The sequence below is a fragment of the Bubalus bubalis genome, chromosome 5 (genome assembly GCF_019923935.1).
Source record: "Bubalus bubalis isolate 160015118507 breed Murrah chromosome 5, NDDB_SH_1, whole genome shotgun sequence".
In the NCBI taxonomy this organism is placed as follows: Eukaryota; Metazoa; Chordata; class Mammalia; order Artiodactyla; family Bovidae; genus Bubalus; species Bubalus bubalis.
This window is the reverse complement of record NC_059161.1, coordinates 130,852,436-130,864,551: the sequence shown is the minus strand read 5'-3', so window position 1 is coordinate 130,864,551 and position 12,116 is coordinate 130,852,436. Positions and strand designations below refer to the sequence as shown.

The 12,116-nt window shown below is 68.2% G+C and overlaps 2 protein-coding genes across 2 annotated transcripts; both read right to left on the bottom strand.

Annotated features, from left to right (window-relative positions):
- Positions 1-295: 295 nt before the first annotated feature.
- On the bottom strand, positions 296-1,136 carry INS (insulin). Its single transcript, XM_006051471.3, has 2 exons — positions 941-1,136; positions 296-464 (listed from the first exon to the last, which is right to left on the bottom strand). Exons 1-2 carry the CDS (start codon positions 1,125-1,127, stop codon positions 334-336), a joined length of 318 nt encoding a protein of 105 aa, XP_006051533.1. The 5' UTR covers positions 1,128-1,136; the 3' UTR covers positions 296-333.
- A 2,397-nt stretch (positions 1,137-3,533) lies between these two features.
- Positions 3,534-10,550, bottom strand: TH (tyrosine hydroxylase). Its single transcript, XM_025286931.2, has 13 exons — positions 10,213-10,550; positions 8,799-9,002; positions 7,850-8,024; positions 7,505-7,593; positions 7,234-7,301; positions 6,913-6,963; positions 6,452-6,597; positions 6,164-6,299; positions 5,971-6,040; positions 5,530-5,586; positions 5,229-5,324; positions 4,828-4,961; positions 3,534-3,937 (listed from the first exon to the last, which is right to left on the bottom strand). Exons 1-13 carry the CDS (start codon positions 10,300-10,302, stop codon positions 3,778-3,780), a joined length of 1,476 nt encoding a protein of 491 aa, XP_025142716.1. The 5' UTR covers positions 10,303-10,550; the 3' UTR covers positions 3,534-3,777.
- Positions 10,551-12,116: the final 1,566 nt, after the last annotated feature.

Here is a 12,116-nt window from a genome sequence, read left to right as displayed (position 1 = left end):
ACAGCCAGGTCACCCGCTGACCTCCGGAGCCGTGGCCGACCCGGGCAGCCCCGGGCTCTTAGGCGTGACTGGTGGTGGCCTGGGCAGGTGCCCCGTGGAGCCCAACTTGCGAGCAGGACCCCTGAAGACGGGAGCGCGCCACCTTGGAGGGCCCCACCTCGTGCACCCAGCACGTGTGGAGACAGCTCAGAAAAGCTGACGCAGTGAGAACAGAAAGGGGTCTCGGGCCGGGGCACCGCCCTCCTCGCGCCCTCCCCACGGGCACCCAGGACCCCAGGCCACACAGACGACGGCAGCAGGCTAGTCGAGGGTTTATTGGCATCAGGGGCAGGCCTAGTTACAGTAGTTCTCCAGCTGGTAGAGAGAGCACACGCTGGCACAGCACTGCTCCACGATGCCGCGCTTCTGCGGGGGCCCCTCCAGGCCGCCCGCGCCCGGGCCTCCGGCCAGCTCCAGCGCCCCCACTGCGGGTAGACGGTCAGGCAGCGGACACCCCCCTGCCCGCCCTGCCCGGCCTTGGAGCGGGACCCTGCCCAGGCGCCCTTTGCCCCCTCCCCCCACCAGCTCCCGCCAGCCCACCCGGGAAGGGACCCTCTCTCCAGGTGACGGGGCGTCTCCCATGGGCATCCCCCCGTCACCACCAAGGGCTGCCCACCAAGACCCTCGGCCCCTGGATTGGCCTTACATCATCCGATACCCCCCAGAGCTGCCCTCATGGGAGGAGGCAAGGGGGCCCGGGTGAGAAGGCAGGGTGGAGGGGGTGAGGCCCCCTTGGGGGTCGTCCTGGCTTAGCCCCCAGGGAGCTGGTCACTTCCAGGATGTGAACAACAGGACATGGTTTTCCTTTTTAAAAATCTCTCCTGATTTTCCGCCAGGCGCCAGCGGGAGGCCAGGGTGGGGGCCAGGGGGACCAGGGGGAGCGGGGGCAGCGGGGGCTCACCCTGGGGGCCCTCCACCTCCCGGCGGGCCTTGGGCGTGTAGAAGAAGCCGCGCTCTCCGCACACCAGATACAGCGCCTCCACCAGGTGGGAGCCACACAGGTGCTGGTTGACGAAGGCACGGGCCGGGGCGGGGGCCCAGAGCGCCAGCAGGGCCAGCAGGGGGACCAGGCGTGTCCACAGGGCCATGGCGGGGCTGCGAGGACCTGGGCGACAGCGGGGGCTGAGCCAGGGAGGGGTGCCCAGGACCCTCAGTCAGGGCCGTCCCCCAGCCCAGCACCCTCAACCAGGGCCCCCAGCCCAGCACCTTCAACCAGGGCCCCCAGTCCAGCACCCTCAACCAGGGCCCCCAACCCAGCCCCTCAACCAGAGCCCCCCAGACCCAGCACCTTCAACCAGGGCCCCCAGCCCAGCGCCCTCAGCCAGGGCCCCCCCACCGGGTGCTCCGAGAGAGCGCACATCCTCCTGCCTCTCAGGGGACCTGGGCCCCGACGCCCTGAGCCCCAGCGGGGCAGCCCCGGACCCAGGCGGATGCAGAGCCCACAGACGGACCTGCTTGCTGGCAGCCTCGAATGCAGCCGGTCCTGAGGGCAGGGGGCTGCCGCGGCCTGCCGGCTTTATAGCCCCTGAGCCTGCCACCTGGCCCGTCATCAGGGCCTCCAGGAGCGCGGCAGATGGCCCGGGGGCTGAGGCTGCAGTTTCCGGATCATTTCCCTGCTGCCGGGGCTGCGGGAACCTCTCCTTGGCCGTCAGCACCTCTCGGGGCCGTGGGGTCATTAGAGTCTTAATGAGGGGCCCGATCCATGCCAAGCTGTCCCCTCGCACCGCTGGGGGTGAAGTCCTCCGCCCGGCCCTGCCTGGGCCCATCGTCCACGTTAGTCCAGGCAGTGGGGCGAAAGGGGGACCCCTGCTGTGTCCCTGGGCTGCCCCCGAGCCCCGGTGATGGTCCAGGCCGTGGGGTGGGCAGCAGGTGTGTGTCTCCTTGGCCGCTGTCCCAGCCCCATGCGCCCACCCCAGCCACAGTGTCCCCGGCTTCCCAGGGGACACTGAGGGACTGAACTCAGGGACCCATGGCCGTGAGGCCCCTCAGGCTGGCCCCGATTCGGCCGCAGGGGCCCCCACCCGCCCGCCCAGCTGCCTTATAGGCCCCGCCCCTCTCCCTGGAGCCCCTGCCCATCTCTTCCCAGCTGGACCCTTTCTTTTTGATACGTATAACTTTATTTACTTATTTAGTGTTTGGCCATCCTGGGTCTTCGCGTCTCCAGTTGGAGAGGCGGGCCTGCTCCCCAGGGCACTGACTCAGTAGCTGTGGTGCATGGGCTTAGCTGCTCCGAGGAGTACAGGATCTTCCCAGGCCGGGGATCGAACTTGTGTCTCCTGCGCTGGCAGTCTTTACCACTGAGCCACCAGGGACGCCCCCAGGGCTGAGCCCGTCTGACAAGCCCACAACCCCATCACGTCCCTTGTCTGTCATTTGGGCTACTCCCCTGCGGTGCCCCCACCCCCCCCCCCGACGGCCCCTGGAGGAGGCCTGGACCCTGTTGGCTCCCCGACTCCAAGGAAGGGGCTGGGCCCTGCCTTCCCAGGACATCACAGTGTCTGGAAGCCCCCCTGCAGCCAGGCGAGATCCCGCGGCCTCTTCGAAAGGGGTGTGCCAGGCAGAGGCTGGATGTGGGAAGACCCAGGGGGAGGGCAAAGCCCAGGGCCCAGCGGGGCAGGAGGGAGGGGAGCCAGCCATCAGCCCTTCCCCCGGGGTCTCAGTGGGGCACGTCACCCCAGGAGTGACCCCACTGGGGGCTGCACAGGCTGTGGGACAGGACTACAGAAGGGCTGGTCACAAACCAGGTACTTGAGGCGCGGCTGGAAGGACAGACTCCCGGGGAGGATGAGAGGGGAGGGCATTGCCTGGAAGGTAACGCGGGAGTTCCTGGGATTAACATCCCCAGAGCTTTGAGCCAGGGTCCTGGCAGTGGGTGGGGGCAATGGCAGGGGGACCAGAGGGAGTAAGAGGCCTTGGAAGACAGGCTGGTGTCTGCCTTGTGCAGGAAAAGTAAGGAGCCAACCGCCTCCCGGGAAGCCCCAGGCTGCTGGCTCCAAGGGCCAGTCCTGGAGGAAAAGCTGGAGGTTCTAGCTGGAGGCCGTGTCCAGGCCCGGCAAGTGAACAGAGCTCAGAATCCAGCACCCGCCCGCCTTTTGCTGGGTGACTAAGGCCCGGAGAGGTCCCCCGGAGCCAGCCCAGTGGAGCTCCCTGCTGGCACGTCCTTTGTGGGGGCCATTCCCAGGTCCCGCTTTGGGGGGGGGTGGGGTACGAGGATTGGAGGGCCCAGCCTGCAGCTCTAGCTTGGAGACCAGAGCTGTGAGCCCTGCCCCTGGAACCCAGACCAGCCCCCACCTCCAGGCTGTCACCCCATGGAGACAGGACAGCTCAGCCCGACTCCCGCAGCCCTCCGCGGGTCCTCTGGATGAGCAGGTGACCCTGGGCTGCCTGGAGGAGGCGGGCAGCGGGGGAGCTTCTGAGTGGGGCTGGGGCAGTGTGTGGGGGGCCCAGGGCTGTGCGCTGAGCCCGTGGCACGGACACAGACCCCAGGCAGGCACTCAGGGATGAGTCTCTCTTTTATTGAGGTTGCAAGCGGGCAGCACAGCACAGGGGGAGCAGGCAGGACAAGGACGCCAACACGCAGCTGGCAAGCGCTGGGCAGGTGCCCTCTGGCAGGGGGTTCTCTGAGGGCTCTTGGGGTGCCCTGTGAACCAGCCCCTCATGTGGGCAGGGCCTGGGCAGGCGGGGGCAGGCCGGGAGCCCCAGGCCGGCCCACTGGGGCCCGCAGGTGGCACTCCGCGTCTAGCTGATGGCGTTCAGAGCGTGGGCCAGGGCCTGCATCTCATCCTGGACGCCGTCCAGGGCACGCCGGATGGCGTGGGGACTGTCCAGCACGTCGATGGCCAGTGTGTACGGGTCAAACTTCACAGAGAAGGGGCGCTGGATGCGGGAGGCGTAGCTCCTGTGGGGCGGAGGGGCAGCCGGCAGGGATCCTCAGTCACCAGTGGGGCGGGGCCGGAGGGCGAGGGCCCGTCTCCTCCATCACAGCAGGTTCAGAGACCCCAGGACTTTTCTGAGCCACTTGGGCCCCCCAAAGCTCGTTCTGTCCTGCCACCCAGACAAGTCTGGGGACCAAGACCTCCTGCGAGGGCTGGGGGCTATTTATGGTGGGGAGAACAGGCCTTTTCCAAGTGAACCTCTACCAGGCACTCCATCCCACCCTGCTCCTTCCCAAGAGAGACACAGCCAGGCCTCCTCCTCCAGGAAGGCTTCCAGACATGCGCTCTGGAGAGTCTATTACGTCCCTGTCCATAAGCGTGTGAGAGCCACACCTCCTTTACTTCAGGCTCAATAGATCCTTGTGACAACGGGAGTCTGGCTGGAGAGAGGCCCCTCCTGAGGGTGACCGGGTGGGGTGTGTCGGGCTTTGCCCCCCTCCCCTGGGGAATGCTGGTCACTGCGCCCCCAGCCCAGGAAACTCCCTGCCCGTCAGGCTCCCCACCTGGGCCTCAGCCATCCCAGCAGCACTTCCCCTCTGTCCCCCCCACCACAGCCCCAGGTGCTCAGGGGGCAGGAGGCCAGGAAGGACCCATCTTACAAAGTCAGACACATCTGTCTTACGGAGTCAAACTTCACCTTCTGAAAGTCTGGCCTTGGCCTGGCCACCAACCCTGCGGGTCTCCCCTCCCCAGACTTATAGGGGGTCTCGCAGCGGGAGGGGTGCTGTAACTGAGATAAGCCCAGTTTTCTCCCCTGTGAAATGGGTCCGCAGGCCCGGCCTGCTGACTGGTTTGCCCAGTTTGGAGGTGCAGTGTTGGGGGGTGGTGTCTCGGCCCGGGAGCCCCGGCCCACCTGAGCTTGTCCTTGGCATCGCTGAAGCTCTCAGACACAAAGTAGACGGGCTGGTAGGTCTGGTCCTGGTAGGGCTGCACGGCCGCTGCATCAGGGTCGAAGGCCCGGATCTCCGGCTCCTCAGAAAGGGAGTGCTGGCGGGAGGCGGGAGGCGGGGGGCCGGGCTCTCAGGACCCGAGGCGACTGGAGCCCCAGGGCCGGACTCACACCCGCCCGCCCCTTGGGGGTCCTCCCGAGGCCTGGGGACGGTGCGCATGGGAAGGGGTAGGGGCTGCTTCTTCCGTCCCCCAGTAGGCCAGCCCCCTGCTCAGCCTCCCGGGTGGCCTGAGTCCAGGAGGATGGCCAAGATGGCCCTGTCTGCCAGGACCTGGCCCAGCCCCTCCCTAGGGGGGGGCTCTCACCAGGAGCTCCCCGTAGGAGGACAGCAGCCCCGCTCCGTAGGCCTTCACTTCTCCATTCTGTTTGCACAGCCCAAACTCCACGGTGAACCAGTACAGCTGATGGGGTCGGCGGGAGACGCTGCGGTCAGCACAGCTGACCTGCTCACCAAGGCCCCAGCACCGCGCCCCCCCCCCCTCCCCGGGCAGAGCTGAGCCAAGCTCCGGGGCGGTGGGGGGGTGGTCATGGCGCGAGAAGCGGAGACCTCAGTCTGCACAAGAGGGCCCGGCCTGAGCGCAGGGCCCTGCAGCGGACCCAACCCACCGTGGACAGCTTCTCAATTTCCTCATCCGACACTCCCAAGGATGCGAGCCCGATGTCCTGTGGAGGGGGAGCGGTGAGGGTGCTGGGGGTGTCTGTGCTCCCCCCCGCCCTGGGTCTCCTGGAAGCTGCTAAGGTGAGAGAGCCTCCTGGGATCCGCGGGGGGCCCGGGGGACCACTCCCTGGCGTTCCTGGGAGATCCAGCAGGTGGCAGCATAAGACCCAGCCTGGGCCCTGGGACTGCGGGCTCCCGGGGAGGGCTCTTCCTGGACACTGTGCTGAGGTGGTCTCCCTGCGCCACCAGCCCTCTATTCCAGGACAACGCACGCCCCCTGAAGTCTCACGGCCCAGGTGGGCACTGTGTAGCCCCGGGAGGGTTGGTGGGGGGTGCCCATTGGTAGCCAGCCCCGCAGGTGACCGGGCTCCCGAGGCCCCAGGACACACCTGGGAAAACTGCGCGAAGGTCCGGTCGGCGAGCATGGGCACGTGCCCCAGCAGCTCGTGGCAGCAGTCCCTGTGTTGGGGGCGGAGAGTGGGTGGGGCTGGGGCCCCCAGGGCGGGCAGCCTGTCCCCCCCAACCCCAGACTCGCCCTCCCGTCCTCCTCCGCAGGCCCGGGGGTGAGGGCTGGTCACTCACGGCTCGGGGGAGTGCATGGGCGAGGAGGCGTGGCGGATGTACTGGGTGCACTGGAACACGCGAAAAGCCAGGCTGGCCAGGAAGTCCCGCGCGGACAGCAGGCCGGCCACCGGCCGCAGCTGGAAGCCGGTCCTCTCTGCTGGGGCGGGGGCGGGCGGTCAGGGCGCGGGGTAGCGGGGAGGGGGCGGCGGGGGGCGAGGCCGGGCGCGGGGCGGGGGTGGGGTGGGGCGGAGGGCGTGGCCAGGCGCGGGCTGCCCGCCCCCGGGGGCCCCCGCGCGGGCACCGCACCCTTCAGGAAGCGGGAGACATCCTCCAGCTGCGGGATTCGGTCTTCGCGGTACCCGCAGAAGCGCTCCAGCAGCTCGAAGGCCTCCAGGTGCTCGCGGCAGGCGTGGGTGGGGTACAGGCCCCGCAGCGTGGAGTAGACCTCCTTCCTGCGGGCCAGGGGCTCAGGCCGGCGCCTGCTCCCGACCCTCCCTGTGTCCAGCAGCGCCCCCACCCCGTGGGCTCTGCTTTGCGCCCTGCAGGCCCCGGCAGCCTCACGCTGCAGGCCTCTCACTGGCCCATGAAGCCGGCCACTTGGTGCGGGTTTGGGGGGTTTGGGGGGAGCTGTGGGGGGTCCCGGGAAGTCCCTCCTCCACTCAGACTTAGTCTGTCCTCCTGGACGCCACTGCCTCCGACGGGGATTCTGTGGGTCTTGCCCTGAACCCTTGTCCCCACCCTGCCCCGCCTCTGCCACGGGGTCTCACCAGGTGGCTGTCTCCTCAGCTGTGTACTCCACGTGGGGAATGGGGTCGCCTCTGGGGAGGGGTCTGCGGTCAGTCCAGGCCCCTTCGGGGAGGACGTGTGGGGAGTGGACAGGAGGGGCCCAGGCTGAGCGCCCCGCCGGCCGTGTGGCTGAGGCACGCTGCTTAATCTCTCTGGGCCGAGGTTCCCCCGCTGCGACCACGGTGGCAGCAGAGGCGACGGTGTTCATGACCAGGACATCCCGCCCCTTCCCGAGGGGGTCTAGTGGGAGGCCCGAGGATGGGGTGTGGGTCCCAGAGGTCACACCCAAGGAGGGTCCTTACTGCTTGTACTGGAAGGCGATCTCGGCGATCAGCTTCCTGCGCTGGCGGTAAGCCTGGTCGGAGAAGCCCTGGCGGCACAGTGGACGCCGTCGGGGGCCGCCCCGCCCCGCCCCGCCCCGCCCAGGCGCAGCTGGTGACCCCCGCAGGCACCGGCTGGGGGGTGGGGGTGGGGGGCTGCACCCAGCCAGGCCTCGCGGGGGCGGGGCGGCCCACAGACACGCCCTCCTCAGCCAGGCCCACGCCCACCGCCCATCCCTGGACGCCGGCTCACCGGGTGATCCAGGTCCAGGTCGGGGTCAAACTTGGTGACGAGGTGGTGGCACGTGTCCAGCTCGGACACTTTCCTCGGGAACCAGAGGACTTCGGGGGTTGCAGGGGGAGGCGGTGGGAGGTGGAAAGACAGGAGTGAGTGCTGGGCACACAGGGAGGGGATCCCTGGCCGCAGCCTCCCGCTCCATCTATGGGGGTGGGGACTGGATGTGACCCAGGCCCAGACAGCTGAGCAGGAGGCCGCCGACCCAGGCCAGCAGGGAGGGACCCCCGGCCATGCCCCGGTCCCTGCGGTTTCCCATCTCTGGGGCACGCGGCCCTACTGGGGGGCCGAGGGCCGCCTCACCCTTGCTCTCCCCGGCGGCGCGCACGTCTTCTGCCACGCGGCGCAGGGCACTCAGCAGGGCGGGCACCACTGGGCCGGGCACCTCACAGCGCACGAAGCACTCCAGGGGCGGGCTCCCCGCCCGCGGCGGCTGGGCTGGTCGGGTCTCCAGGTGGTGGAGGTGGGCTTCGAATGTCTTGGGGGCGAGGGGGTGAGAGAGGGACAGACAGAGACAGATGGACAGATGGAGACGGAGGAGGGGGCGCGTGTTGCAGCCCTGCCCCGCCCGGAACCCCAGCGGCCAGGAACACACAGACTACCTCCCAGACTCGGGCGACGCCCACTGCCCGGGCAGATCTCGCCTGGAAAACCGGGCTAATGCACTTGTCTCAGGGGCCCCCAGACTCAGCGTTCTGGACGGGGCCTCTGTCTGCCGCCAGCCACCCCCAGGCAGCCTGACATCCCTCCCTGCTGGCCTCGTCCAGGCCCTGTCCAGACCCCCGCAGCTGAGGGTGGGCGCTGACCCTGCCGCGGCCTGGTCAGGGGGCTCTGGTGCCCGCCAAGCAGGGTGGGGGGGAGGGATGGTAGGAAGGGTCCCCTCCCCCACAGGTGGGTGGCGCCAGCAACCAGGGAGCCTCGGTCTCCAAGGCCCTCGGGCCACACGGCCACAAGGGAGCTTGAGCAGCTCTGCGGTCCTGTCTTCGGGCACCTGTGGGGGGAGCCAGTCCCTGGCCCCCGCCCGGCCTGCTGTGACTAGAGCAGCTCACGCCGTTGGCTGTGCCTCAGCCCCGCCCCGCCGGGGACAGGCCTCCCGCGGGCGTGGGGACCGGCCCTTCCTTCAGGACCCACGCCGCCCCCCACCCGGAGTGAGGTGGTGGGCGCGGGGTGGGCGGGGGGCCGGGCTCAGAGACCCCCCAGGCCGGGAGGGGCCCCTCTCCTCGAGGTCCCCACGGCCCCCGGCACCCCTCACCTCAAACACCTTGATAGCCCGGGTCAGCGCAGGGGGCTTGGTGGGCCGCAGGGCGAACAGCAGGGTCAGCACCGCCTTCCCGTCCCTCTCCACCAGGCTGCCCGACTCCGCGGACTCCGAGGATGAGGCTGCGGCCTCCGCCTTCTCCCGCTCCTTGCGTGCATCCTGGATGAGGCTCTGCCGCCTCCCGACGAAGCGTGGGGACTGTGGGGAGAGGCGCGCCAGCTGCCCCCGCCCTCGGCCTGCCCACAGCGCCGGGCTGGCTCCAGCACCTCCCCGCCTGGGGCTGGGGGCGAGGGCAGCCTCTGCGCCCACCTGACCGGGTCATGGGACGGGAGGCGGTGGGTCGGGAGCCGTCTGGTGCTGCCCCGGGGCCAGAGGACACAGCGTCCTGGGGTCTGGGATGACCCCTCCTCGTGGCCCCACCTCTAGTCCGGCCTGACAGCACCTTACCCGCCATCCGTCCCTGAGACCACGAGCCCCCGGGGTCGGTGTGTCTGCCTTCATCATTCCCTGAATGCAGAAGCGCCTCTGGGCTCACCACTTGGGGCTGAACTTCCAAGAAGGCCCTGGAGCCCTCGGGTCTCGGAACATGGCCGGGCCTGGGGGAGCCCTCCCCCCAGCCAACCTCGGGCAGGGTGTGGACAGAGTCACGGGCCTCCATGGTGGGGGGCACCTCGCTGAGACCCCGAGAAGAGGGAACAACCCTCTACCCCATAGCAGGTCCCCTGAGACAGTGCCTGCAAATTAAATTTCCAGAACCCCACCCACATTTTCATTAAAGCTCTGTAAACGAGCCGATCATCCCAGCCCATCCCTGAGAGTGAACTGGAGACCCTTCCTCCAGCCCGGGAAGCCCCCAGTCATGCAGTCTCAGAGAGGAGGCTGGCCCAGTGGGTCTTCCCAGCACAGGCTCCCTTGAATTCGGGGCTCCCGTGGGGTGGGCTGTGCCTTGGGGGCCGTTCCTGGTGGTCACGGAGGCTCAGGGTTGCTGGAGACAGGAGGGGGATTTCAAGACTGGAGATTCCACGTGGGACACAGAACGTGTGGCAGATGGATGAGTGAATGATGGGTGGACAGGCGGACGGGCAGGTCATGGGTGGGAATGGCCCCTGAGCTCAGACTCCCTTCATCTCAGCAGAACGGGGGCTATACCCTGTTAGCCCACCGCCCCCACCCATGAGCCTCTGCCAGGCCTGGGACCCTGTCACAAACACACTGGGTCCGGCAGGACCCCCACAGAGATTCAACCACCTGGGTTCAGCACAGGACGCGTTCATAGCCAGGACTGGATGCCAGGCCTTGGCCCGGGGTGTCCGTGTGGACCCTGAGCCTGGGGCCACCCGCAGACTTTGGGGGTCACCCCTGGGCTTCGGGTTCATTCCGGCCCGTGGGCACCAGCCTGCCCTCTTACCATGATGGCCTCAGCCTGCTTGGCGTCCAGCTCGGAGACGGCCCTGCGGAAGCTCTTGGCCTGCGGCGAGGCGGCGTTGGGGGTAGGCATGGTGCCGGCGAGGTCCGGGCTCTGTCTCCACAGCCCTCTGCCCGGCTGCCTTTATAGGCTGGGCTGACGTCAAAGCCCCCCCGGGTCCCCCACCTGCACCTCCTTCACGTCTCCCTCCTGCTGCTGCTGCCTGAGGGAGGCGGGGTGGGCGCGGAGCGCGGAGCCGCCGAGAAAGGGCTCTTTCCCATTAAATCTAATTGCATCCACTCTCACAGGCCCCCGGGCGGGTGGCCTGCCCACCTCTGAATCATCTGGGCTCCAGCAGGCGTGTTCTGCAGGGCGGGGTGCAGCCGGGCCCCTCAGCCTACCCCAAGCGGGTGACAGGCGGCTTCACGGGGAGGTGGTGTTCCGGACACCCCAGGGTGTCCGGCATACAGAACCCTGACCTTTGGTGGTCATCAGTCCAGATACGCAGGCTCAAACCACAGCTGTCTGGAGGCAATTTGCTTTTCTGGAAGATCCTTCACCCCACCACATTTCCCAGCGGGGTCCTGAGGTCTGTTTCTGTTCAGTGCCCTTGGCAGGAGCATTATCTGCCCCCACGCCAGCCCGCTGTGCCCGGACCCCCAGGCACACCCAGCAGGGCCCGGAATGTTCCAGCAGGGCCTGTCCTCCAGTGTGGAGGAGGGTGAGGGAGGCAGGGCCATGCAGTCTCTAATAACTGTCCCACTTGCCCCTTCACGGCCATCTCCCGGCCCCCCAGCCCACCTTTGGCCCCCCAGTGTCTCCCTAAGGCCCTCTGACTGCTTCTCCTGGGGGGCTCCCCACTTCGGGGACACCCCAGCCATGAGCAGCACGCTCTAGCCCCTCTGGCCCTTCTCGGGGGAGTCCCTGCACCACGGGGCTCCCGGGACAGCTGCCGTCCAGCGTCTCCTGAGCTCCAGGCATGAGGCCCCTCTGGAGGGACCACCCCCACCCCCCGCCCCAGAGGCCAGGGGACCAGCTAGGACGCACCTCAGCGCCAGGCAGGCGCGAGAGCTGCGGTGTCTACGCTGCAGCCTAGCCCGTCCCCAGGCGTGTTCAGACTCAGCTTTGGGCAGGCGGGAGGGCCCCCTTGCTGTGAGCACTCCCCAACCACGGGCGGCTCTGGGGCCCCTCGGGAAGGCTGCTTCTCTCTGAAAAGGAACTCCTGGAGGGGGCGTCTCCCCGTGCCCCTGGGCCCTGTGGGTTCGGCAGGGATGGCCTGTGCCAGGGCCTCCAGGAAGCGGCAGTGGGGAGCAAGGGAGGGCCACCTGGGGGAGGCGGGGCCTGCCCGACAGGGCAGCCTCCGGAGGAGGACTTTCTCAAGTCTGGCTTCCCAGGGTAACGTTCTGGACACAGAGGAGCCGGCTGCCCTGGACTCCCCTTCTCCACTCCCGCAGGCCCGCCCCTGGCTGGTGACCAAGTGGTCTCCATCCACCTCCCTGGCACCCCTCGGGCCCCAGGGAAGCACCCACTCTTCATCACAGTGGCCAGCCACACCCCTCGCCTCCTAGAGCTTCCCCAAAGTGGTCTGACCATGACACTGTTGCTCCGCAATCTTCTGTGGCTCCCCATTGCCCTTTGGAAGTGCCCGAGTGACTCTCCTCACCTCCCCGCTATTGGTCCCACTCCCTAAAATCCCCGTTTCCGGCTCCAGAAGAGTTTGGGCTCCATGACGCCCCGTTTGAAATGCTGTTCCTCACCCGTTTCTTCTCCTGGAGAACTCCTATGCATCCCACAAAGCCAGCTCAGCTACGCTTCAGTCTGCAGTTCCCATACTTTCTTGCCCCTCATGAGCACCCGCTCCCCCTTCTCTGCTCTCCTGACTTATTCCTCCGCCTCTGCCACTCCCC